At 57.9% G+C, this 25,537-nt stretch overlaps 1 protein-coding gene across 1 annotated transcript; it reads right to left on the reverse strand.

Moving 5' to 3' along the window:
* Positions 1-17,769: 17,769 nt before the first annotated feature.
* LOC116817264 (ring finger protein-like) lies at positions 17,770-21,873 on the reverse strand. The gene is made up of 2 exons (XM_075060690.1): positions 21,775-21,873; positions 17,770-19,882 (listed from the first exon to the last, which is right to left on the reverse strand). The coding sequence occupies exons 1-2, from the start codon at positions 21,871-21,873 to the stop codon at positions 18,830-18,832; spliced, it is 1,152 nt and encodes a 383-aa protein (XP_074916791.1). The 3' UTR covers positions 17,770-18,829.
* Between the last annotated feature and the right edge of the window lie 3,664 nt (positions 21,874-25,537).

The raw sequence follows: 25,537 nt of genomic DNA on the forward strand, positions 1-25,537 counted from the left end.
CTCCCGGCATGAAGAAATAATGAGAATTGCCTGCCTGGCATCCATCTTGCCCAGGGTTTACAGCTTTGGGCCATGGCTTTCAGAGCCCCACAGTAAAGGCTGCCCCTGGGTCCAGTCAGGCCGGTTCTTGGTGCCATTGATCAGTTTGCAGGTGGGACCTGGCTAGCGCCACAGGGCATGGCCTCCTCATTGGCAGCCCTTTGCTGCGGCCACGTCACATTTCCCTGGAAAGCTGCGCGCGCCGTGTGGTGCTGGCATAAGAAACATCTGGTTGGGGTGCAGGTTGAGTGGCTGGGTTTTCACTTCATGTTTTATGACATGTTGTGAGCACTAGGTCACTGCACACTCCTAGGAACGTTCCACTCGGACTGGTATATGCGTCGGGTCTGCTGTATTTTATCCGGCCACATCTTATTTAGAGGGCTCCGGTTCTATTCTACTGTATCCAGGTTCTTATCCCATCATTGTTATTGTACTGCTGAGTGCCTTCCTCCTCCTCTCTCCCGGGGCAGTGAGTGTGCAGTGCAGTGTTTTGGTGGGGGTTGTTGTTGCTGGATTTTATAAATATGCCCAAGCTGCTCCGTGTTTCGTTGGTGGCAGCTGGTCCAAGTCCCTTGGAATGGGAGGTGGGGAGGTTTGAGATGGTCAGTTCCTGGGGGAGTTTCTTCCAGCCCCCCGAGAAAGCTCCATCCTGCACAGACAAGCTGTGCTCTGTGCTGCAGCTCTAGCAGGGAGGTGCAGTTCCTTTCAGGTACTGTACAGCTGGCTACAGCATTTTGAAAGGCAAGAGGGGTATTTTCCAGGAATATAGTTGGTTGCGTTGGGATCTGTCTATTTAAAGCTATTATGTAGGTGAAACAAGAACTTTTGGATCTGAGCCAGTCCCAAAAATGTGCATGATGACCCCATGTTCTCCTCCTCTCCATGTTGCTCATGATCACGGCGGTTAGGAGAATGGTGTGGTGATTTTCCAGGGAGGCTGAGAACTCTTCAGAGCACGTCTGTCCAGGAGGCTGCTTCTGTCCGGCTCCCATGTCTCTGTTTTACACAGTGACTGACAGGGACTTTATCATTTACAGCCGACGGGTCTGACTATTGGTCTTTAGGTGCCAGTACTCCTGTTCGTCTCAGTTCAGTTTCAACTATGGACATCAACTGGCATGTATTTTTCCAGCCAGAACTGGTGTGGATGTGGTGTAACCGCTGGAGATGGGTGTATAGTGTTGTGTCATTAGCACTGTAGCTGGAGACAAACAGTCTGAGTGCAAGACTCTGTCTGGCTCCCATCTATTTGTGGAATCCTGAGAGCACAGGGAGTACTCTGGGTGTTGGAGGTGTGTGTTACTGGGTTACCTGGTTTCTTTGCTAAATAGCTACAGTGTTTTGCACCTAGAGATGGCCCAGGAAGGCTTTGCTCTTCTTAGCACCTGTGAAGGACACTGATTTGAGAGGCTCAGTGTCGAGGGCTGGCTGTTCCATGCCCAAACATGCTGGGTGTGTGGAGTCTGAAGCCAGTGAGTGGCCACTTAGTGGCATTCAGAACAGCTGATGTGCTGGAGCCTTTGAGTTGGTTCTTTTCCCTGCTCTGTATCAAGGGGCCTGGCTGGCATTTTAGCGACAGGTCTCTGACGGACACCCATTCAGATCACTCCTGCCAGGGGAGAGGCAGAACTGACCATCAGTTATGCTCTTCGGAGCCTCTGCGTGGAAATCAGGGATGAATGTGAAGCCCTGTCCTCTCCCCAGGAGGGGCTGGGGCAGTGCCAGGGGGCAGGAGTTCATTGCCAAAGCAAGAGAGTTTCTTTATTACCCTCTGTAACATATTAATGCCTCCTACTGGGGGTTAGTAGCGCTGAAGGGTGACAGCTCCAGGCCATGCCCGTTCATTCCCTGCACACCCACACTCATTCTGGCCACACTCACTCACTCCCATGCTCCATGGTCACCCACCCCTCACCAGTCTCTGATCCATCCCTGCACCACAGGCCAAAGGCACTGAGGTGCCTAAAGATGAAGTTAGGAGCCCAGTGGGATTTGCAAACACACCTGAGCAGGTTGGGCACCCAACTCCCTTTGGTGCTTCAGTAAATCCCACTAGAAGCCTCTGCATCTTTAGGTGTCTGAATTCCTCTGTGAACCTGGTGCCAAGTCTTCCACTGACCTACCATACGTCCATGGACCCAGCTAGACTGCCTGGGTCTAGGCCAGATTGTGGCCAGCTAGTTTGGATCATAGAATATCAGGGTTGGAAGGTACCTCAGGAGGTCATCTAGTCCAACCCTCTGCTCAAAGCAGGACCAATTCCCAACTAAATCATCCCAGCCAGGGCTTTGTCAAGCCTGAACTTAAAAACCTCTAAGGAAGGAGATTCCACCACCTCCCTAGGTAACCCATTCCAGTGCTTCACCACCCTCCTAGTGAAAAAGTTTTTCCTAATATTCAACCTAACCTCCGCCAGCTGCAGACTGTTGAATTCATTGCTTCCCTTGTCTGCTCAATCAGTACCACTGAGAAAGCGATCCACTTCTTGGAATAGGGTCCCAACGCAGAGTCCGATTTTAAGGGACAGTCCATTTTTGGGTCCGTTTTCCTTATATAGGCCCCCTCCTATTACCGCTATCACTCGCGCACACAAGCCCCCCCTACCAACCCTCCACAAGACAAAATAAAAACTAAAAATAAAAAAACAAAAAAAAATCAACAACACACAAACACCTACGCTTTTTTTCCCCTTCTCGGTCCCCCTTACGATTTGGCCTCCCCTTACTCCGGTCGACACCCGCCGCTCTCCCTCCACTCGCTCCTTTACAAAACAACCGCCTCCCCCTCCTCGTTCCCTCCTGCCCTCCTCCCTCCGTCCTCAGTGCTCCCAGCCTCCTCCTTGTGTTGCCCTCCGCTGGCCCTTTCACACATTTTCCCCCCCTTCTTGTCGTTGGCCCCCCTGCCCCTACGCCCGAGCTCGCTCCCCCTCCCTCGCGGGCCGCTCACGTCCTTCGCATACAGTGGCCCTGCTCCCTCCCCCGCCCCCCTGCCGTTCGCCTCTTGCCCCCCCGGCCCCCGTCGCCTATCTCCCCTTCTCGTCCCTGTCTCCCTCGGTCTTATTCTCGACCGCCTAGCAGACAGCCGCCCCCTCCTCGTCGTCCCTGTCGTGGCCTTCGTCCTACGCCGGCCCACTTGACTTCCACCGCGGTTCTTTTGGCCCCCTCACACTGCCTTTGTCTTCGTTTCCCTCGCCCTCTCCCTCCCCGCCTCCCCCCTCTCCCACTTTCTGTCCTCCCCTGCCTGCGGTGCGTCCCCACCCATCCACACAAACACACCGGCTCCTGCCCCCCCGCCCGGCCCCCTTGGCCCTCGCGTTGCTCGCGCCCACTCTCATCCCGTTGCTCCCCACCAGCTTCCCCCCCCTATCGCCACTATCACACACACAACTCATCTTCCTCCGCCCTCCTCTTTCCACCGTCCTCTGTGGGCCCGTCTCCCACGCTTGCCAGCCCGGCACATACCACTCCTCCCCCCCCGTTCCCTCCATCCCGCCTTGCGTTTCGTATCCGGCTGCCTTCCTGGTGCCGCCCACAGACCTGTTCCTGCACACACACACACATCACAGCTCCGCCTTCACAGACAGCCCTCTGCTCCATCGTTTCCCCGGCCTGCGTGCGGCTGACTGGCCTGGTCGTTCCCCCTCCACGATCTCCTTTTTTTTATATTTTTTTTTTTTTTTTTTTATAGTTTATTTTTTTTTTTTTTTTTTTGTTTTTTTTTTTTTTTTTTTTTATTTTTTTTTTTTTTTTTTTTTTTTTTTTTTTTTTTCATTTTACACATTATTTATTTGTATTTTATTTTTTTTTTTTTTCTCCCGCTGGCCCTCCCTCCGCGCTTCACCGTCCTCGCCCCTTCCCTCCTTCCCCCGGCGTTTTCCGCTCGATGCCCCTGGCTCGTCCCTCCTCCTGCCCTCCTTTCGCACCTGATGCCGCCCACCGACACATAAACACACCACCCTCCCGCGGCCCTGGCATGGTGACACAGACACAACGTCCCGCCCCCCTTCTTTCCCCCCGCGGCTGTCCCATCCTCCCCCCTCCTGTGCTGCCCCGTGCCACACACCACATACATATACAGCCGAGGCCCCCCTTCATCCCCTCGCCTTTCCCCCTCCTCGTCCTCGGTTGCCTCCCCCCGTCCGTCGGCCCCCGTTTCCTGCTTTCTTCTGTGCTCACCTATCCGCCGCCCCCTCTGTTCCTCTCCCTCTCTTGACGCTGCCCCTCCCCGTGTCTTCGTCCTCCTGCTTCCCTCTCCCGCCTGCGCCTCTTGTTTCCTCTTCCCTGGTCCTTGTCCCTCTTCCCCTTCTTGTCCGCTCTTTTTGCGTTTCCGCTCCTCCGATTTCCCTGTGTCCGCGCCGCTCTGGAGCCTGCACTCTTCCTCTTTCCTCCCATACGCTGGTTTGTTCCTGCCCCTCCCCCGACACACACAGACACACATCACACACATCCACCTCATTTCTCTCCCCGGGCTCCCGCCCTCGGCTCCCTGCGCGTCCCGTCTGAGCTTTCGCCGTCCGGTCCCTCGTCTGCTCCCTTTCTCCTTGTCAGGCTCCTGCCCGTCGACCCGTCTCTGGTCCTGCCCCGCGGTTTCCCACTCCCCTTTCTTTCCCTCCCATCTTCCGTTTGCGCCACAGGTTCCCGCCGCGCTCTGCCCCTCGTTGGTCCTCCGCCTTGCCCCCGGACTGCCCTCCCTTTCCCCCCTCCTGGCTGTCTTCACCGCTGTATTGCCCTCCCAGCAGATATCAGGGTGATTAAAGTCTCCCATGAGAACTAGGGCCTGCGATCTAGTAACTTCTGCTAGTTGCCAGAAGAAAGCCTCATCTACCTCATTCCCCTGGTCTGGTGGTCTACAGCAGACTTCCACCACAACATCACCCTTGTTGCTCACACTTCTAAACTTAATGCAGAGACTCTCGGGGTTTTCGGCAGTTTCATATCAGAGCTCTGAGCAGTCATACTCCTCTCTTACATACAATGCAACTTCCCCACCTTTTCTGCCCTGCCTGTCCTTCCTGAACAGTTTATATCCATCCACGACAATACTCCAGTCATGTGAGTTATCCCACCAAGTGTCTGTTATTCCAATCACATCATAGTTCCTTGACTGTGCCAGGAGTTCCAGTTCAAGGGAGACCTGCTCAGGAACTCATAGACTGAGGCCAGAAGGGACTGTCGGGATCATCTAGTCTGACCTCCTGCACATTGTAGGCCGCAGACCCTCGTTCACTGCCTTTGGAGCCTGTGGAGCTGCGAAAAGTCATGCTCCGAGCCCCACATCTCTCCTCTTGCAGGTCTTAGAAGTTGGGCAGGACTTCCTTGCCCTCCTGCATGAGCGGGGAGATCTTGGGAAGTCTCTGCCCCTCAGAACCCGTGGCCTCTCCTCTGGCTCAGGACTCCACCCTGGGACCAGGGGTAGTCAGTTATTTTTTGTCAAGGTCCAAATGTCTTGGTCAAGGTACAGTCAAGGTCAGACTCCAGAGACAATAACACAAAAATAATAACACTAACTATAGAACAAGTAAATAAAAAGATTTCAGGGTCCATTCAAAAGCATCTGGTGGTCCAGATTTGGCCCATGTCTGCCTATTTACCCCTGTCTGGGAGGCAAAGGAAGTGGCTGTTTATCAGTGATCCACAGTCCCTTGTGTGACTGTGTCCGTGGAAAGAGTCAGGCTGATGTACTCACGTCCATGAGGCTGATCAACTACGTCCCAGCCCAGCAGTAACTGAGGACAGTGCTAACCAGCATCTCCTAGCTAAGAAGGGTTTTGAATCAGCAGGGCTGGATAATTTGCACCCCACAATCCTAAAGAGCTGGCTGAGGTCTGAGAAGCTCTCTGGCCCACTGACATCTCAAAATACCAGGGCAGAGTGTTAATCTCTGGTCAGTTAGTTCAACATCAGTCTCACGCTAAATAATGGAAAAGCCACAATGGGAGTCAGGCAATAAAGAATTAAAGGTTGGGGACAGAAGTAATGCCAGTCAACAAGGTTTTATGGAAAATGGGCCTTCTCAATCAAACCTGATTGATTTGTGATGCAATTACAGCTTTGGCTGCTAAAGGGGCCTGCAGAGATGTAAGAGACCTGGACTCTTGTACGGCACTTGTGCTCCGTGTGGGGGGCTGGAACACTTTGTAGAGTGGGGGAGCTGAGAGCCATTGAACCAAACTGGAACCCCTGTATGTGATGGAAACCGCTTCAAGCCAGGGGGTGCGGGAGCTGCCCAGCCCCCTAGTTCCAGCACCTCTGACTACATGCCATTTGGAATGAAGAATTAGCATCATTGAACAATGTCAGCAAAGCCCAGGTTAAAGGGGGACGGACAGGCTGATGGACAGATCTCAAGAGGTAGATGTCAAGGGCTCAACACAGGGATGAAGGGCTGCGCCGTCTGGCCTGTCAGACACCAGCGGATCTAATATCAGAGGGGAGCTGTGTGAGTCTGGATCTGTAAGAAGTGACAGAGTCCTGTGGCACCTTATCGACTAACAGACATATTGGAGCATGAGCTTTCGTGGGTGGATCCCCACCTCGTCAGGCGCATGCTCTAATGTTCTCTTCAGGCCTTACCATGTGCGCCTCTCTACCGGGGTCACTAATAGCCAGGCCAGAAGAGACTCACTGGGCCACAGTCCCCCGGGGCAGTGCTCATGGTTTGCTCTGCCAGTGGTGAGCAGCCGCCCTGGGGCACTGAATAGTGAGAGCTTGGACTGGTCTGGGAATGGGGCAGCATGACTCAGAAACAGCCACACCTTGCAGGGGGCTCTGGCCTGGCCTCCCCATGCCCTGTGGGGTGTTAGAGCCTGGCCCCATGCCCTGCGGGGGAGGGAGGGGCTCTACCCTGCCCCCCCCCCCCCGTGCCCTGTGGAGTGTTAGAGCCTGGCGTCCCTTCACCCTAGGGGGGCTCTAGCCTGCCCCCCCCGTTTCCTGCGGGGTGCTCTACCCTGCCCCCCCGTGCCCTGCAGAGGGCTGTACCCTGCCCCCTCCCCGTGCCCTGTAGGAGGCTCTAGCCTGCCTCCCTGTGCCCAGAGTGGGGCTTAGCCTGACCCCGTGCCCTGTGGAGGGGATCTACCCTGCCCCCCTCCCTGTGCGGGACGCTGTGGGTGCACTAGCCCGTGTGCTCAGGGCCCGGGAGATCAGAGAACTGCCCACACTGGCGACTGAGGGAGTCACCTCCCTCTGGGGAGGCTAGCAGGGATCTGCCGGATCCGCCCCCTACACCTGTTTGTTCCCCTGCAGGTGGAATGAGGAAGCGTTGCCCAGCAGGGAGCTGGCAGCTGCCTCTGGATGCCTGGGATGCCTCAGCAGGGTGTGGGCTGGCCCAGGGAGGCTGCAGTCAGCCCAAGGAAGCCGGGAAGGGAGGTGTGTCACTAGCCTGGCTCCCACAGCAGAAGCTCAACAGCTAGAAGGAGGCAGAAGCCTTGGTGGGAGCCCAGGCCACAAGGAAGCAGCGGACAGGTCACTTCCTCGGCACTGTGGTCATTCCCTGCTCCCCACCCCTCCTGGGCTCCTGGGCAGGGCACCTGGCTACTTGCCCAACACCCTTTGCCATTTGTGGGGGAACTTTGGGGGGGTCGGCTCTCATGGCCACGACTATCTGGGCTGCTCGCCATTCCCCTTGTGTTATGGGCAGTGCAGCGGGATTGGTGGGGGCCTCGCTCTCTCCATCCCGGCAGCCTGCACCCTCCCTGGTGCCAGGCAGAGGGAGGGAACTGCTGTGAGGCGTGGAGGCACTGCTGGCAAGGATGGCTGCAGGAGGAGCCAGGGGAGATTGGAGCCAGCGAGAGGGGCTGGGCTTGTGTCCTGACCCAGATACTGGCCTCATCCCACTGCTGTTGGCAGCAGGGGAGCACGGCCTCACGGAGACCTCTGGGATCTGCCTCCCACTGTATGCACACCTGGGCAGAGCTGCACTGCCCTGTGTGCCAGCCTGGGTACCACCTAGTGCTCATGGGAGGTGCCCCTGGCCAGCTGTTTGACAGAGGCAACCCCAAGCTCAAAGCCCTTACACCACCGGATCACCATCTATAGCCTGAACTCTGCCCTCGCTGTAGCATTAGCCAGGAAATGTCCTTTACAAAAACATTCTCAGCTGGCAAATGGCCCAGAGATCTCTCAGCCCAGCTTTCCCCAGGTCCCAGCTCACCCCATCACTGGTTTCTGACACTGAGCAGAAGACCAGAGGCCTCGATCCTGCAGGCAGACTCGATTGCAAACCAGCGCCACACAGCTCAGCTGCCAGGATCAGGGCCTAAATAATTCCCCATCCTCTGTGCTTGGTGGCCAGCTGGATCTGTACCAGGGAGGCATGTCTCTGGGGAGCCCTGGAGGCTCTGCCCTGCTCCCTCTCTGCAGCGGGGTCCAGGAGGCAGAGCTTGGTGCAGACTGGCATGGGGAGGGGGCACACTGGGGTGCCCCCTGCCAACCTGTGCACTGGCTGTTTGCTCTGGCATGCTGAGCTGGACTGTGCGTTCCCCATGGCAGCAGTGGAGCTAACTGCAGAGGGGGCCCATGCACCGAGGGAGGGGGTGGATGAGCCTTGGGAATGCGTCTGTCATTAACTCTACTGGGAGAGTTCTCCTGCAGGTGCTACGGCACCCGCCTCCCTGCCCGCCCAGGGCATGGGTCATGGGCACCTGAGTCCCACTGCGGAGTGCAGGTGGGGACGAGAGGGACATGGCAATTGCCCACTGACACCCACGTGTGAGCAGTGTAACCTCGGGGGTGGGGCCCCTGGGCAGAGGCTCCTGGGGAGACGGGTGATTCATGGGCTGAAATCAAACAGCAACAAGAGCAGGGGATTTCCAGGAATGGGGCTGTCTGCTGAGGGGCAGGGGGGTGGGGAGGGCTGCCTGCCGAGGCCAGATCTCAGCACTGTGACTGGGCCTCTCTCTCTGACCCCACTTTTTCTCAGAGAGCCCCACAGCCTGCAGGGTAAGGACAGCGGGAGTGGACAATGGCTGGCAGCTCCCCCCAGCTCAGAGAGCCCGTCCTGCTCCAGGGGCTGCATGCTCTGGGGAGCAGGTGAGCTAGACCCAGAGAGCATTGTCCTACTGGGGCGCTGCCCCCCTTGAGAGTTACATAAGCTGCTCAGAGGGCGTGCTGGGGGGGATGGACTATATGGCCAGAGACCTGCCCTCCACAAGGCTGCAAGCCGCAGCTCAGCTGGCCCAGTGCCCCTTCCTGCTGCAGAGGGGCAGAGCTGAGCCCCAGGAGCTCAGCAGCCGGGCTGCCCTGGTGGGGCTCCCTGGGGGAAACCTCCATGTCAGGGACAGAAGCTCACCCACTTTGGGAGGCTAGACAGGGCCATTGGGATCAGCCAGGTCGCCCTGCTACCTACCCCAGGGATTCCTGTTTTGGGCCCAGGCCCCGGTGATGCAGGGCTAATCTAGAGCAGAGCTTTCAGCTGGCCATGGGGCACATGTCTCAGAGAGGAAGGAGGCACCCAGGGTTTCTCTCAGTCTGGGCTCCCGCGCCAGAGGCCAGCTGGGTGTGCCTGCACAGCACAGGAGAACACCAGATAGGGTGAACTGATGTCCCGATTTTATAGGGGCAGTCCCGATATTTGGGGCTTTTTTCTTATATGGGCTTCTATTATCCCCCAACCTCCTCCCGATTTTTCACAGTTTCTATCTGGTCACCCAAACTGCAGCCCTGCTGGGACCCCTGGGCTGCCTGCTCCTGCTCCCTGACCCCTTCCAGAGCATCAGCTACCCCACTGGCTGCTCCTGTTGTAAAGATCATGGAGCAGGAACTGCACGAGACAACCAAGGAGCTGCTCGCCCCTTCCCCAGCCCTGCCCCATGGGCATTCAGTGAGGGGCATGTGCCATGCCCAGTTCGCCAACAGTCTGCTGCTCCGTGTAGGGCCTGAAATGCCGAGCTGAGCTGTGCGTGCAAATGGCAGCGACTCGCTGCTGGGAGCTCCAGGGCAAGGCCTGTCCCTAGGGGCTCCCCGGCTGGTGCTGCCTGCCCAGCTAGAAGCAGGGACCCAATGTGGGCTAGGGGAGCTGGAGGGCAGAACGGTGAGTGGGCCTCAGTTCATTGCACCATCTAGGCACTGCTTGCGCCTGCCACAGGCCCCGGGCTCCTCCAGCCCATGTCACACACAGACACCACCCTGCTTGGCTCCCCCTGTGGGCCAATGGACCAGTTGCTAGGGAACAGCTCCAGAGAGCCAAAATCCTGCACCCATCCTCCCTGCTGAAATATTCATAGCTGGCGAGGCCTCCCCAGCCCAGCTCCCTCTGGCACCAGCTGCTGCTTCCAGAAGCTGGAGATTGCGCGCAGGGAAAGCACATCAGCCATGGCAGCTGGCTAATCCAATTAAGAGAGCAGCGCTGCTAACGAGCAGCCCTTGGCTATATATAGGCACAAGCCAAGCCTGCCTCTAGGAGCAGCTGAGTGGAGTGACTGCTGCCCAGAGCCGTGAATGCCAGTCAGTCACCTCTGGAGCTGGCATTCTGGGTCACTGCTTGTTCCCACCTCTGCCCTGTGACCCATCAGCTGGGTGCAGCGTGCTTGGATCCAGATTTGTGGGGCTGGGTTCTTGCCAATGCTCTCTGCTTCGGAGGGTGCCGATTTGTAGCTGCTGAGCCAAGCATGCAATGGCAGTGACTAGCTGCTCGGAGATCTGTCTACACTGGCAGACCAGGGAGTCCCAGGGTGTGGCTGCACTGCTAACAGCTGCTTCCTGGCTGGGTGAGTCTGGTCCCACCTAGCCCTCCTGCCTGTTGGCGTCTATTGCTCCGAAATGTGCCTCTGCCAGAAGTAATGGCCAGAGATGGAGCTTTCTTTCCTGGCCTCAGCCCCAGGATGGATCAATGACAGCGGGGGATGGTATTGAGCCACCCGGCCTGCCTGCCACTGGTTTTCCTCCCAGTGCCACTCTCCCAGCCAGCTTCACCCACAAGCACTCACTGCTCTCATGCCTACTTCCCACCCTGGTGTCTACATTGTCCATCACCCACTTGGCCTATGTGACAAAGTGGGACTGTTCTTACAGTATTCAGAGGAAACTGTAAGGGTGCCTCAGTTTCCTCCTATGCATTTCTTAAGTCTCTAGGTGATGGAATAAGGGGGTGTAATTGTGGGAAAGCAAAGGGTCAGTGCACATAAATGGCCAACACTCTGTCTCCTGGCAACTAGTGGCCGGGGCCCTTCCCCCCTGCAAGGTGATAGCTAAAGGTGTTGGCCAGGGAAAGTAACAAAGCAAAGGAGGAGGGGCTGGAGAGTCAGTTGGGGGCTGGCTGGAGACGTGGGGTGAGTGCAGATGTGGGTGTCTGGCTCACTGCCCCCCCAAAATGGATCTGGCTGAGGGATCCTGTTCTCTGTACCTACAAGCTCTGTGTTAGACCATATTCCTGTCATCTAATAAACCTCTGTTTTACTGGCTGGCTAAGAGTCACATCTGACTGCAAAGTTGGGGTGCAGAACACCTGGGCGGATTTGCTGTGGGAAGTGCATGGAGGGGCAGAGGATGCTGAATGCTCCAAGGTCAGACCCAGGAAGGTGAACCCATGTGAGCTTCTTGCCCTTGTGGCAAATTGCCAGTATTGTTCTCTGGGTCTCGCGCTTTCTCTTCTCTGGGGTAGGTTCAGGGCAATATTGCTTGCCTCTGAACCAGTTCTTAATCACTCCCCTAGTGTCCTTGGAGGGGGGGGAGTGGAGAGGGAGGACCTGGGCCCGCCCTCTACTCCAGTCCCACCAGGGGCCCTGGGTTGTGGTGAACCCTTGACTAGCGGTTTTTCCCCTGGGGTTACTTCCCTCTATACCCGTTCAGCTTGTGAAGGGCTTCTTCTGCCTCTCTTCTATACAAGCCTGGTGCCCCTTACCTAGGGTTTCTGTTGGGCTTCCCAATCCACCACACGCACTCCTCCAAACCTTCTCTTCTCTTCTCTTCTCTTCTCTTTCTCTTCTTCTTCTCTCTCTACACTCTGCTCCAATCTCAACCTTCTCCTTTCAACTACCACCCCCTGTCTGACTGAAGCAGGGTTATATCCCAGACTGGAGTCAGGTGCTCTATGACTGGTGCTCATTGGAGCTGCTCTAATTGAGTCAGAGTGCGTCTGGAATTGGCCACAGCTGGTTCTAGATTAAATCTAAAGCAAACCTTCTCCCTTTGGCAGGAGATAAGGCCCCTCTGCTAACATCTGTGTCTTGCCTGCTGGCCATGCTGTATTCACACCTGAGCAGCTTGTGCTCACAGAGAGTGGACTGCAACCAGCGTCCTGACTGGCTTCATAGGGAGCATCTTCCAGAGCGTCGCTTGGGGATCCGTGGAAGCTGGCTACCTAGCAGTCCTGGCCTCGCCTCCATGTGCCCTGATGGTGCGACGCCACCTCGCATCCTAGCCCCATGGCTGCCAGTGTCCGTGGGTAGGGTTGCCAATTCTTCCTGGTTTTGTGCCGGAGTCTCCTGGTGAACACTGAGCGCTGGATTTCCTAAAGGGCTGCTAGACACCAAGCCGGGAGATTTTTTAGGCTGCTTACAGTCCGGCGGTGCAGTGGGCTAAGGCAGGCTCCCTACCTGCCCGGCTCCACGCTGCTCTCGGAAAGCAGCTGGCATATCTGGCAGCAGCTCCTAGGCAGAGGTGTGGCAATGGGGTCTCCACTGCTGCCCTCTCCGAGCGCTAACTCCGCAATTCCCATTGGCCGAGAACAGGAAACTGTGGCCAATGAGAGCTGTGGGAGGTGGTGCCTGCAGGCAGGGGCAGTGCACAAAGCCGCCTGGCCACCCCTGGCCTAGGAGCCAGACATGCTGCTGCTTCTGGGTGCTGCCCAAGGTAAACACTGCTTGGCAGGAGCGCCACACCCCTCACTCCCCCCCCAGCCCTGAGCTCACTCCCACACCCAAACTCCCTCCTAGAGCCTGTCCCTAACCCTCTGCCCCAGGTCAGCCTGGAGTCCCCCACCCACACTCTGAACCCCTCCCAACCACAACCTCCGTGCCCCACGCCTGAGCCCCCTCTCGCACCCAAACCCCCTCCTAGGCCTCCCCAACCCTCTTCCCCAGGCTCAGCCTGGAAGCCCCCATACCCCCACCCCCACACTCTGAACCCCCTCCCACACCCCAACCTCCTGCCTCAACCCTGAGCCCCCTCTCGCACCCAAACTCCCTCCTAGAGCTTGTCCCCAACCCTCTGCCCCAGGCTTAGCCTGGAGCCCCCTCACCCCACACTCTGAACCCCTTGGCCCCAGCCCAGAGCCCGAACCCAGGCCTGCACCCCAACGCCCTGCCCCTGCCCAGTGAAAGTGAGTGAGGGTGGGGGACAGCAAACAAGGGAGGGAGGGAAGCAGGCTGGAGTGAGCAGGGGCAGGACCTTGGGGCAGAGGCAGGATGGGGCCTTGGGAAGGGGTGTGGCAGGGGGCGGGGCCTTGGGAAAGGGGCGAGGCAGGGGCTGGGCAAGTGTGTTTGGGTTTGTGCGATTAGACAGTTGGCTGCACGTGCACACCCAGGGAGTGTACGGTTCTGTGCAGTGCTGGAGGCCATGAGCCCAGGTGCCTCTTGCCTTTGCCACTGGAACAGCAAACAGTGCCTGAGGCTTTTCCCAAACCCAGATGGGGCTGCCGGAGCTCATGCTGCGTACCCCCCTACCACACACACCCCCAGCCTCTCCAGCTCTCAGCCCATGCCTGCCAGCCGGTCCTTTGGCCCTGGGGCTGCATGCACACTTCCTTGGGGATGAGCTGGTCTCCAGCCCAGCATCCTGCTGCTGAGCCTCTGCAATGGCTGAGGTTTAAGACTTCGTCAGCTGCCAGGTGCCCAGACACAAAGGTAGTGGGCACATTAGAGAGAAGGTGGGATGGATAGCCAGGGAGAGGGGTCTCTCGGCAGAGCTGAACTCTGTATGCCTGCCAGCTTTTGTGCTCTTTCATCTCCCTGGGAGGCCCTCTCCCAGAACTGCGAGCCACGCTCGCCCTCTGAGTGCCGGGGCAGCAGGGGCCCCTGTGGGTATGTATGGCGAGGCCACAAGCACTGTGTGGCACGGGACCCCACTTCTGAAATGCACCGCGAGTGGGGCTGGGCTCAGCACTGCTCTCCCAGGAAGGGTTGCCAGGTTTTCAACTGGAAAGTCCAATCGAAAGGGGACCAGTGCAGCGTCCAGACAGCGGTGCTGCGATCAGCCTCTGCCACAAGGAGGGTAGGAAGAACAGCAGTTGCTGGAGGAGGAGGAGGAGGGATGCTGACAGTGCACAGTGCTTGAGGAGTGGGGTTGGCACCCAGAGTGTCCAGCAGCCGAGCTTGCCGCCTGTGATGGCCCATTCCACCTTCTTAGCCTCCCAGGGACCCAGCTCTCTCTGGCCCCTCATCCCACGGACAGACTCCCCCTCACCCCCACTTCACTGTGTCCTGCTCGGGCAGGCAGGCAGGCTCCGCGTCCGTTCCTCCCACCACGGCTTGGCAGGTGGCAGGTGAGTCCGGGGGAAGGGGGTGTAAGCGACATGGGGGCCTGTAGTATTGGTTTTGAAAAAATGGAAAGTTGACAACCCTAGTCCCATCAGGCAGCGCTGGGTGTTTGGGGAGTCCCATGAATGTTCCCAGCAGGGGTAGGGTGCTGCACTGGGCCCGGCAGCAGCTTCTGGTTTGCAGAAGAAGAGCTCTGTGTGCCTTGAAAGCTTCTCTCTCCCCAACAGGTGTTGGTCCAGTCAAAGGTATCACCTCCCCCACCTTGTCTCACAGGAGGAGGCTCAGAAGACTGCATGTCCCAGCGTGCAATACATTATTTAAATAGCACTGACAGCAGTGCATGCTGGGACTAGTAGTCTCTACAGGCTGCCCCTGCATAGTAAAGATGAGGGGATTGCAGGCTTACTTTTGCAGCCTTGTGGGGTACACCTGGGTTAGGATAGGCCAGTGCTGGTTGTATTCCCACCCTTGCCTCCAGCTGTGTGGAGTGAGGTCCAATTTGGGTGGGGGGTGCCTCTGCTGGTATCTTGTGTGTGCATATGTATGGGCCTGCATGTGAATGTGAGTGCACGGGAACATGTGTACATGTGCATGTGTGTGCACATGTGTGTGCATGTCCACATGTTGGTGGGCACATGTGTATGCATGTGCACATATCTACATGGGGACACGCTTCCTCCCTGCATCCCCAGGCACAGTTACCAAGGGGTGTAGGCATTGCAAAACTGAATGTGCAGGTGGCCTCCTCAACCCCAAGTGGGGAGCCCCGGCGCTCTGGGTTGGGTGTGGTGGGGAGGGGCCTAGCTCAGATTCACAAGGAGCAGGAGTGTTTTTGTGCATGAAGCTATATATGGCAGGGACAAGTGAGCCCAGAAGCCTGGGCCACGGCACCCCCTCCCCTCCAGCCCTTGGCTCTCGACCGAGCAGGGTGCACATGCAGTGAAAGTGCTCCCTGCTCACCCGGCCCCTTCATGCATTGTTAATGCCCTATAACTCCAACCTGCCAGGTGCTCATCCAGCAAGATGGCTAGGGATGCAGCACCCTGGGCAGCATAGGCACTCCCCTGGCAGCACACGGGCTCCCCAGCACAAGGATCAGCCGTGGATAGAGCCTCCTGAGAAGCTGGTGCCCGCGGGCACTGCACACAGCAAGACAGGACTCAGCAGAACTGAGTAGCTTCCTCTCCTGAGTGCCAGTGCCACGGAGGTGATTCGTGCTAGATTCTGTCATGGAGGGGAGCAGAGACTGGCCCCAGAGCCCAGGGTAACATGGCATCTAGGCCTCCCCAGGCAGGAACCCAATGGGGGTGGGCTCGGAAGGGCTGGCTGAGGCTCTGGCCAGGCAGTGGAACAGCAGGAGCTGTTAATGGAGCAGCCACTTCTCCAGGTTTGCAGCTAAACAGGAGTTTCCCAGGAGCCCATAAGAGGTGGGAGATGTCTTGGATCTGTTCTGTCACTCGGGTGGGAACGTTAATGAGGAGCTGGGCGCTGGCCCCTGATTGCGTGTGGAGAAGGGGCTGATCAGGCTGAGCAGCGGAGCTGCCCCCACACCTTTCCCTGCACAGTGTGCCCAGAGGATGACTGGCCCTGCACTACCGGGAGGAGGGATAGCCCAGTGGTTTGAGCATTAGCCTGCTAAACCCAGGGTCGTGAGTTCAGTCCTTGAGGGGGCCATTTAGGGATCTGGGACAAAAATCTGTCTGGGGATTGGCCCTGCTTTGAGGTCCCTTCCAACCCTGAGATTCTGATTGCACTGATCTAGCCAGCCCTGGGGCACTAGCATGCGATGCTACATGAGCACAAAGGTCTTCTCTGTCCTCTACCTGTGAGTTCCCAGGAACTCATCTCCCCCAGACTGACACACACACACACCCCTGCCCCTCAAGCACCTGTTTGCTGCTCTAGCTGGCCGGTACCCTGACCAGTGGCCCTGCTGGCCTCACATCCCTGTGCAGGAATCCTGCCCCACACAGCAGGGTCCATAGTGAGATGGGGAGCCAGCGCTCAGGCAGAGGGGATACCTGTGCACATGCCAATGGGAGGCCAGCCTTGCCTGGGGGCTGTTCCCTGGCAGTGGGAGCGCTTTGTGCTGTGTAACCTGGGTCCAGTGGAGAGCTGCCCTAGCTGGGGGGTTAGGCCGGCCTCTGGCAGTGGCATGGAACAGGCCCTGCTCTGACATTACTGTGCCCTTGCGGGAGAGCCAGGCAGCGCCAGGTCCCTTATCTCTGTGCTGGGAAGGGCAAGCAGGAGCCTGAAGGACCCAGGCAGGGACCGGTACTGGCCTGCGGAGGCCGAGCCTGAGGCCAGCAAGTAGCTGACAGTTGCTGGGGGCCAGGCAGGGCTGCTCCTGGTGTTGGCTCTGCACTAACAGGCTGTTCTGTTGCTAAGAGCCATCGGTGCCACCTGGAGTGACCCTCTGCCCTGCTGGGGGAGAGGGGCCTGATGTGATCCATTGGCTGCAAATGGTTAAACCAAGGAAATCATCAGAAGCCCCGACTTTCCTGTGCACACAGCTCCTCTGGAAAGGGGTTGTAAAAGGCTCAGCAGAGCTTCCCTTCCCCAGGCGGGTCAGGCTCAGCCGCGCTGAGGGGCACAGAGCTGGCATTAGGGGAGGGAGCTGGGCTCATGCATTAGCATGAGAATTGTGTCATTCCGAGAGAGCATCACATGTGCAATCCCAAGGTGTCCCAGTGCTGCCATGGGGCAAGTGGGTCACGTGGCTTGCAGGGGACCAAGCCCCTCTGCATGATGAGGGGGAGTGCCTAGCTGTACAGACAAGCAGAATAACCAGCCGGTCCTGTGTAGCAGGAGCCAACAGGCTGGGAGCAAGGCCATGGACATGGAGCCAAGAGCTACTCTGCTTTATAGCCGGGTTTGCTGGGACAGGGGGTCTGTGGCTGGCAGTGCCCCAGGCTGCACTGAACACGCCATAGTCCTGGCCATGTGAAGTCAGTTGCTTCCCAGCTGGCAACTTGGGCACCGCTCAAGGCTAGCGCACTGGCCTTCCAGGCTTGGTTTAAATCCTTCCTGGTCACACAGGCAAGGAGTTTGGTGGATCTGTTTCCCTTTGCCCAGATCCCCACAGAATTCTCGGCATGGTGGGCAGTGACTGTTCAGTGAAGGGCTATGACCAGGGAGCAGGAGCTGGTGCTGGGCAGAGCAGAGCAAGGACTGAGGGGGCTGTAGGGTAGGAGGGAGGGGTAGAGAAGGTTGGGGGAGAGGAACCCAAATTGGGCTGCAGATGAGGAGCGCAGGGAAAGCTTGCAGGGCACCCACCCCTGTCGCACCCATGGGCTCTGCATTCAGACAGACACTCCTCAAGTCAATCGTTTGTATTTTCACAGTCTGAATTGGAGGAAACAGAATCTTTCGACTGAACAAGAGAGGGAACCAGACACGAACCACCCCTGGCCTGGCCAGCCCAGCCCAGCCCTGCCTTGCCCTGTGCTCAGTGCTCCTGCTCCACCTCTGCTCCAGTGACACCAACTGATGTGGGCAGGCTGCAGGAGTGTAGTACTGTTTGCGCTGGGGCACAGTTTAAACTCTGCTTTGGGACTGGCTGGCCCCATGGCCTCCATTTCTGCTCCAGATTTGTCAGAGCTCGGCACCTCCTGCGTTTAGCTCACGTCTGGGCCCTTCTGTGAGTGGAGAACCCCTGCCTCTCTCCCTGTGCACAGGCACTGACATGGAGTACCCAGGGGGGCCCTGCTGGTGCTCTGCTTCCTTTTATTTGAAAAAAACAAAAGGCAGAATCTCTTCACCCAACACAGTCAGCCTGCGGAACTCCTCGCCAGAGGATGTTGTGAAGGCCAAGACCATAATAGGGTTCAAAAAAGAACTAGATAAGTTCATGGAGAACAGGTCCATCAATGGCTATTAGCCAGGATGGGCAGGGAGGGTGTCCCTAGCCTCTGTTTGCCAGAAGCTGGGAATGGGCAACAGGGATGGATCACTTGATGATTACCTGTTCTGTTCATTCCCTCCGGGGCGCCTGGCACAGGCCACTCTCAGATGACAGGATGCTGGGCTAGATGGACCCTTGGTCTGACCCAGTATGGCCATTCTTATATTCTTACCAACTGCGGGGACAGAAGCCCAACCCAGGTGGAAAGGGCTTCGCTGCGGCCCAGTTGTGTGTCTCCTGGCCTGCAGAGTCAGCCTCACTGAGAGTGGGGATGCTGGCCAGGGCGCCAGGGTTCTCCCCAGGCTGAACACTGCAGCCCAACACCTGCGGCTTAGCCCTCCTGAGGGGGGTAGGAACACCCTGCCTGGCCTTCCCCAGGACCCCTGCCTCCAATCCCCTCCTCTCCATTGATCACTGCCCACACTCTGGCCTGGCTGGAGAGGCCTCCCGGCCCTGGGGTGCAGCTCTCAGAGCTATTTGTCCAGGATGAGGAACAGCAGCACGAGCAGCACGATGGGCAGGAAGATGAGCAGCAGGCTGAGTGTCTCTGCGGCCAGCAGCGCAGCCAGCGAAAGCAGGTAGCAGCAGCGGCAGCGGTGTTGCAGGCTGCCCAGGCCACTGACCAGGCACAGGGGGTAGCGCACGCAGGGCAGGCAGCCGAACATGCGGCTGGTGTGGAAACGCACCTGGAAGTGGTGCTCCAGTGCCCCGCAGAGCCCTGGCCTCCGGGGCGGCAGCGAGGGCGGCATGGGCAGTGCCAGTGGGGAGGCTGGGGTAGGCTGGCTGTGCAGCAGCAGCAGCTCCTCCTGGAGCTTGCAGATCTCCCACTCCAGCATGGGGGTCTTCTGGCGGCAGATGGGGCAGCGCACGCGGCCGATGTCAGCGGCGCCAGCCCGGTCCATGATGGCGCGCAGGCAGTCGCTGCACAGCACGTGGTTGCAGTTGAGCAGGGCCCGGGTGTGCCGCCCGCTGTCGTAGGGCTCCGTGCAGATGGGGCACTCCTCCTCGGTGCTGCCAGCTTCCCCTGGGGCGCCGCAGGTCTCAGCAGCACTGCCCAGGGCCTGATCTCCTGCCCCCGCGCTGGGGGGGCTCAGGCTCCGGCTCGAGGTCCTTTCCAGGCTGGGCAGCCCCTGGGGAGCCCCATGGCTGCTGCCAGCCGCCGGCACCAGGCTGAGTGGGGGTGGCGCGGGGCAGAGGTGCCCTCCGCCCAGATGCGCGCTGGGGGGGCCGTAGGCAGCTGGCGCTTTGCGCTGATCCAGGAGAGGCTCCCACGCTGCCTCCTCGCCCTCCAGATCCCGAGCCCCGCTGGCCTCCGGCCGGGCGCCTCCTTCGCCTCCCCAGGCCTCCGGCTCGCTCTCCCCGGGGCTCTCCGCCTCGCCCTCCTGCCGGGCCGGCTCCAGCTCCAGCTCCGCGGCCAGGCTCCTCGGGAGGCGGCGCTTCGCCCCGCTCCCCGGGCGCGGGCCGGGCCCGCCGAGGGGCGCCGGGGCGGGAGGCGGCTCTGCCCGCAGAGACAGCAGCTGCCATCGCTGGGTGGCGGATCACAGCAGCTTGCGGCCGCTTGCTTGGCCCGGGACCGACCTGTCCTCACCCGGGCAGGCGGGACCCGGCAGCCGCCTGCGCTCGCCCGCCCCGGCTCCGCAGCCCTGGCCCGGGGCCAGCCTCGCCGCCCGGCTGGTTCTGCGGCTCCAGGGGCCGCCCCTCTGCTCAGCTCTTCCCGGAGCCAGCCCGCGCCCCAGCCCCCGTGTGACCGAGGGGATACTCGCTCCCCAGGCTCGCCCTGCAGCCTGCTGCTCCCCAGCCCGCTCCCCGGAGCAGAGCCACGAGGCACCTGCACTTGCCGGGGGGACGGGGACTTCCCACCCGCCCACGTCTCCAGCCTCTGGGCTTGTGTCTGTCCTGCTGATCTGACAGCCCCTCCTGGCTGCCCCTTCGCCAGCCTGCCCCTGCCACCTCGCCCGCGGAACTGGGGCTGGGTGTGACCCGCCCCCTTCCCCTCTCCCCAGGCCTCAGGCCACCTCGCCCTGCTCTGCCCCAGGCACCTCAAGAGGCTGCTGGGCCAGAGGCACCGTCTTTGCCATCAGGAACCCTCCTCTAGGTCTCCAAGGCTGCACTTGGCTCCTCTCGCTGGAGCAGGGTGAACTCTCAGTCACTAGTGAGTTTGCTGCTTGGTCAGACAAGCTCTGCCAGGCTGTGCTCTGGGTGCCCCCTGGGCTGGGACACCGGTGCTGGCACCAGGAATGCTCCGAGGAGAGTTCACAGCCTGGCCCAGTATCCATCCAGCACAGCCAGGGCCCTTGGGACAGTGATAACAATTACACCAGAGCAAGGTCTGATTGTCTCAGGGGCCAGGTGTCCATGTGATGCCAACAAGAGACACACCAAGGCCTGAGTGGATGTGGAGAAAGGCAGGATACAGGGACTCCAGGTCTACCAAGCCAGCCCTTTCCAGCACTCCCACTTCCCCTGGCTAACTGACGGGGTGGAGATCAGCCAATATCAAACTTCCTCCAGACACTACCTCTAAACCAGCCGTTCTCAAAAGTGTGGGTTGTGACCCCATTGTAATGGGGTTGCCAGGGCTGGTGTCAGACTTGATGGGACCCAGGACCGAAGCCTGAGCCCCATCGCCTGGGACCAACGCCCGGAGCTTAACCCAAAGCTTGAGGGCTTCAGCCCTGGGTGGCAAGGGTGGGGCTTGGGCTTTGCTGTCCCCCACCCCCACCACCTGGGCAGTGGGGCTTGGGCTTTGCCGTCCCCCACCTCCCGCCACCTGGACAGTGGGGCTTGCGCTTTGGCTCTCCTGCCTGGGGCAGTGGGGCTCAAGTGAGCTCAGGCTTTGGTCCCCCCTCCTGGGGTCATGTCGTGAAGGGGGTCGCGGTGCTGGGAAGTTTGAGAACTGCTCTAGCCAAAGCAGGACAATTACAGACTGATGCAGACTTTGGAGAGGTAACTATTCCATGTGTCTGCTGCCCCTCTGGCCACGGAAGGCCCTGTTGATCTGGGGTGGGAGCCCGCACTGGGATGACATGTTCACTCACTTCCCCTTCCTGCCTGAGAACATGCACGCCCTGGCCCAGGGCAGCAGAGAGGCCAGCTCAGAGCTCGTCAGGCTCCCAGCCTGAGGTCTGACTCACATCCAGGGCACTAATGACTGTTTACAGGGTGGCTAAGCATTTCAGAGAGCCAGGCAAAAGGGGAATGGGCACGGGCCCCGGAGACACATGGACCCAGGCACCGGGGGGCAGAGGGACAATGGCAAAGGGGCCACAGCCACACACAGCTAGAGATAGCCAGCAGCAAGGATGCTTGGAAACCCCCCCACCAACTCTGGCCCCTGCGTCTCCAGCTTCTGCTAGTGCAGCCTTAGTTACTGGTGGCAATTGGTGCTGTTTGGATCCGAGCAGGAGAGCTTACTTACCTTTACAGTAACTGGAGTTCTTGGAGGTGGTACTCCATGACAAGATGTGCGTGCAGCCGTGCCCTCTCGAACTGTTATCAGCAGTGCTTGTGGGTCCATGCCTATGTCCTACCTACACACCCTCATGCTCCAGCACAAGAGTATAGAGAGAGGGGTGAACCCACCACTGCTCCTGCTCCTCCTCAACCCCAAAACCCAGAGGCAGAACTCAGAAGCAGAGAGGGAGGAGGATGGGTAGTGGAGCACCCATAGGGACAAAACATGTTGAAGAACTTCAGCTAAGCTAAGTACCCTCTCCTTCTTCCTCCAGTCCCTATTGGCGTTCCACATCAAGGAAGTCCCAAGCAGTGCCTCAATATGGAGGAGGGTGCTGAGGAGGTGGATTCAGTAGAGATTGGAGATCAGCATCGCTGAAGGCCCAGCTGCACCGAAAGCTGTCAAGACCGCACAGTGCTTGGAAAATGTGTGCGCGGACGCCCAGGTGATGGTCCTGCACGTGTCTGTGATGGGTATGTTCTCAGGTAGGACTATGGAGGTGGATGGAGCCCTAGTGGAATACACAGGGGTTCTCAAACTTCATTGCACCGCGACCCCCATCTGACAACAAAAATTACTACATGACCCCGGGGGTGGGGGCCAAAGCCTGAGTCTGGCTGAGCCCCGACACCCTGGGCAGGGGAGCCAAAGCCCATGCCCCACTGCCCAGGCTGGGGGGCCAAAGCCTGAGCCTCACCACCCAGGGCTGAAGCCCTTGGACTCTGGTTCCGGCCCTGGGCGGTGTGGCTTGGGATTTGGCCTTGGGCAAAGGGGCTCAGGCTTTGGTCAGCAGGGCTCAGGCTTGGGCTTCAGCCCGGGTCCCATCAAGTGTAACGCCAGCACTGGCAACCCCATTACCATGGGTTCCTGACCCACAGTTTGAGAACCACTGCTGGGGTTGAATTTCTAACCCTAGGTTCAGCAGGCCAATGCACAAACCACGGAGCTATATACATGCAGGATATGAAGACTGGCTTCTAGCAAAGTTATGAACTTAAGCTCCCAGGCTCATCTTTTGAAAGTGGTGTTGACACTAAAAATCCTGGACTGAACAGAGACCCTTTACATAAGAACATAATGGCCTATTATGGCTTATTACAACAATCTGTAACTCACTAACTCCCTTTTTGTCCTGTGACTACCGAGGTGTTAAGAAGCCACTGGTCCCTTAGAATATGTGTTAACTACTTAAATTATCTGTTCCTCCCTTATATTTAGCTGTGACACTGAGTACCTTTCCCAGACCTGCGTAGCTCGAAAGCTTGTCTCTCTCACTAACAGAAGTGGGCCCAACAAAAAATATTACCTCACCCATCTTGTCTAATATCCTGGGACAGACATGGCTCTAACAACACTGCATACAAATCTGAAGATCCAAATCACTCATGGTCTTGATGGAAATACCTGCTCAAGGAGCCTGCTATGGTGTTTTGCAGTCTCAGCAGATAAACCGCTGAGATGTCCATGTGGTGGGATAGGCACCAGTTCCATCTTTATTGACATAAGGACTGGGATCTTGCTCCTTCTTGGTAACATATGTAGTACGTGGACACGCTGTTATCCAAAATTACGGTGACTGAGTGGCCCCTGATATTGGGTAGGAAGAGATGACAAGCCCACTGGACTGTTCTGAGTTGGGGAATGTTGATGTGGAGGGACAATTCCTGGGGTGTTCATTTCGCTGGGGCTGTGAAGTCCTGCAGATGGGCTCTCCAAGCTAGTCTGGAGGCATCTGTGGTGGTGATCTTAGTGGGGGATAGATATGAGGATGGTGTCAAGCATCAGAGGGGAGCTGTGTTAGTCTGGATCTGTAAAAGCAGCGAAGAGTCCTGTGGCACCTTATAGACTAACAGATGTACTGGAGCATGAGATTTTGTGAGTTGCAACCGACAAAGTGGGTATTCACAGGACTCTTTGCTGCTTTTACATATGAGGATAGGTGTTTCTCTCAAGAGCTCTCTGAGGTATAGGCACCTGTCTGGAGCTTGTTGGAAACATAAGCACATCTGAACCAGGCTTGAAGACACAGAGAGTGCAGTCTTCAATGGGGTGTCATGAACATTCAGGGCCCCATGTGGCCCTGCAGTTGAAGCCAAGTCCTTGCTGTGGTTTGGAGCTATGATGTAGTGTGGAAATGAGGCTGGACACCACGGCAAACGTGTCTGCTGGCTTGTATGTTCTGGTGGTTGAGGAGTCTAGAGTGGCTTCCATGAAGTACACATGTCGTACAGGTGTAAAAGGAGACTCTTCCGCATTGAGATGAAGACCCAGAAAGTGGAAGAGGGTCAGGGGCTTGTTGGTCGCTGACTATGCCTTGTGGAAGGGGAAAGCAGGGCCTGCCTTGTGGAAGGAATGACTCTTGGGGAGCCAGTCATTCAGATTGGTGAAGATGATTATTCCCAACTGGCAAAGATGGGCTGCAATGACCAAGAAGAAGACTATGTTTTGTGAAGACCCTGGGGGCAGTCGAAAGGCCAAACGGAAGAATGTGGAAGTGGAAACAATCTGTGCCAATGACGAACCGGAGGAAGTGCCTGTGAGATAGGTGCATAGCTATATGAAAGTATGCATCCTAGCAGTCCAGGGCAATGAACCAGTCCCTGGGATTTAAAGATGGAATTATTTCTGCTAGAGTTCCCATCCTGAATCACTGTGTATGAAGAAGGGTGTTCAGAGTCCTGAGGCCCAGGATCCATCTCCATTCTTTTTCTTGGGAACCAGGAAGTACCTGGAGTAGAACCCTTTTCCAGTCAGTTAGGGAAAATGGGTCTGATCGCTCCCAGAAGCAGCAGAAGATTGTGGGAAGGGTTCCTACAGAGCCACATGATCCGTGCTATACCCTGAGCTTTGGAACAGTTTCTAGGAGGAACTCCTTCTGTGTGTCAGACCACCCTGGGGGCCTCACTCTTCCTCCTGGGTAAGCCACACAGCCTGAAAGCTTCTGGACCTTCAGCACCCTTGCTTCACACCATGATCTCTTTCAGCAAGTCTAACTGGATGGAGGGATAGCTCAGTGGTTTGGGCATTAGCCTGCTAAACCCACGGTTGTGAATTCAATCCTTAAGGTGGGGGTGTGACAAAGTAGGGCTGTTCTTAATGTTTCCCAGGGCCAGCACTTCCACTGAGGCAACCTAGGCAGTTGCTTAGGACACCAGGATGGGGGGTGTGTGTGGCATTTTGCCACCCTCATCAGCAATTCGGCAGCAGGGGGTCCTTCCACGCTCCGGGTCTTTGGCAGCAATTCTGTCACAGGTCCTTCACTTGCTCTGGGACCCGCCGCCGAAGTGCCCCGAAGACCAGGAGCATGGAAGGACCTCCCTGCTGCAGAATTGCCACCAACGACCAGGAGCATGGAAGGACCCCCACCTAGGGCGCTAAAAACCCTGGCTCCGCTCCTGATGTTTCCTCTGAATACTGTGTGGGTGCATCGGTTCTGGCCAACGCTCTGTCTCCATGGCAACTAATGGCCAGGCCCTTCCCCCCTGCAAGGGGAGGCTAAAGCTGTGGGAGAACACCTATGCCAGGTCCCTCTGGGGGGCAAGGATCTTAGACTCCAGACTTGGGGTTCCCTGCCTCTTCCCAGCCAGTCCAAAACTGAAACCCCTTCCTTTCTGGCCTTTGTCTCTTTCCTGGGCCAGGAGGTCACCTGATCTCTTTGTTCTCCCACATCTTTAGCATCCCCTTGCCAGGGCCATCAGTTGCCAGAGAGACAGTGTCAGCCAGAACT

This window comes from Chelonoidis abingdonii, chromosome 24 (genome assembly GCF_003597395.2).
Source record: "Chelonoidis abingdonii isolate Lonesome George chromosome 24, CheloAbing_2.0, whole genome shotgun sequence".
Classification (NCBI taxonomy): Eukaryota; Metazoa; Chordata; order Testudines; family Testudinidae; genus Chelonoidis; species Chelonoidis abingdonii.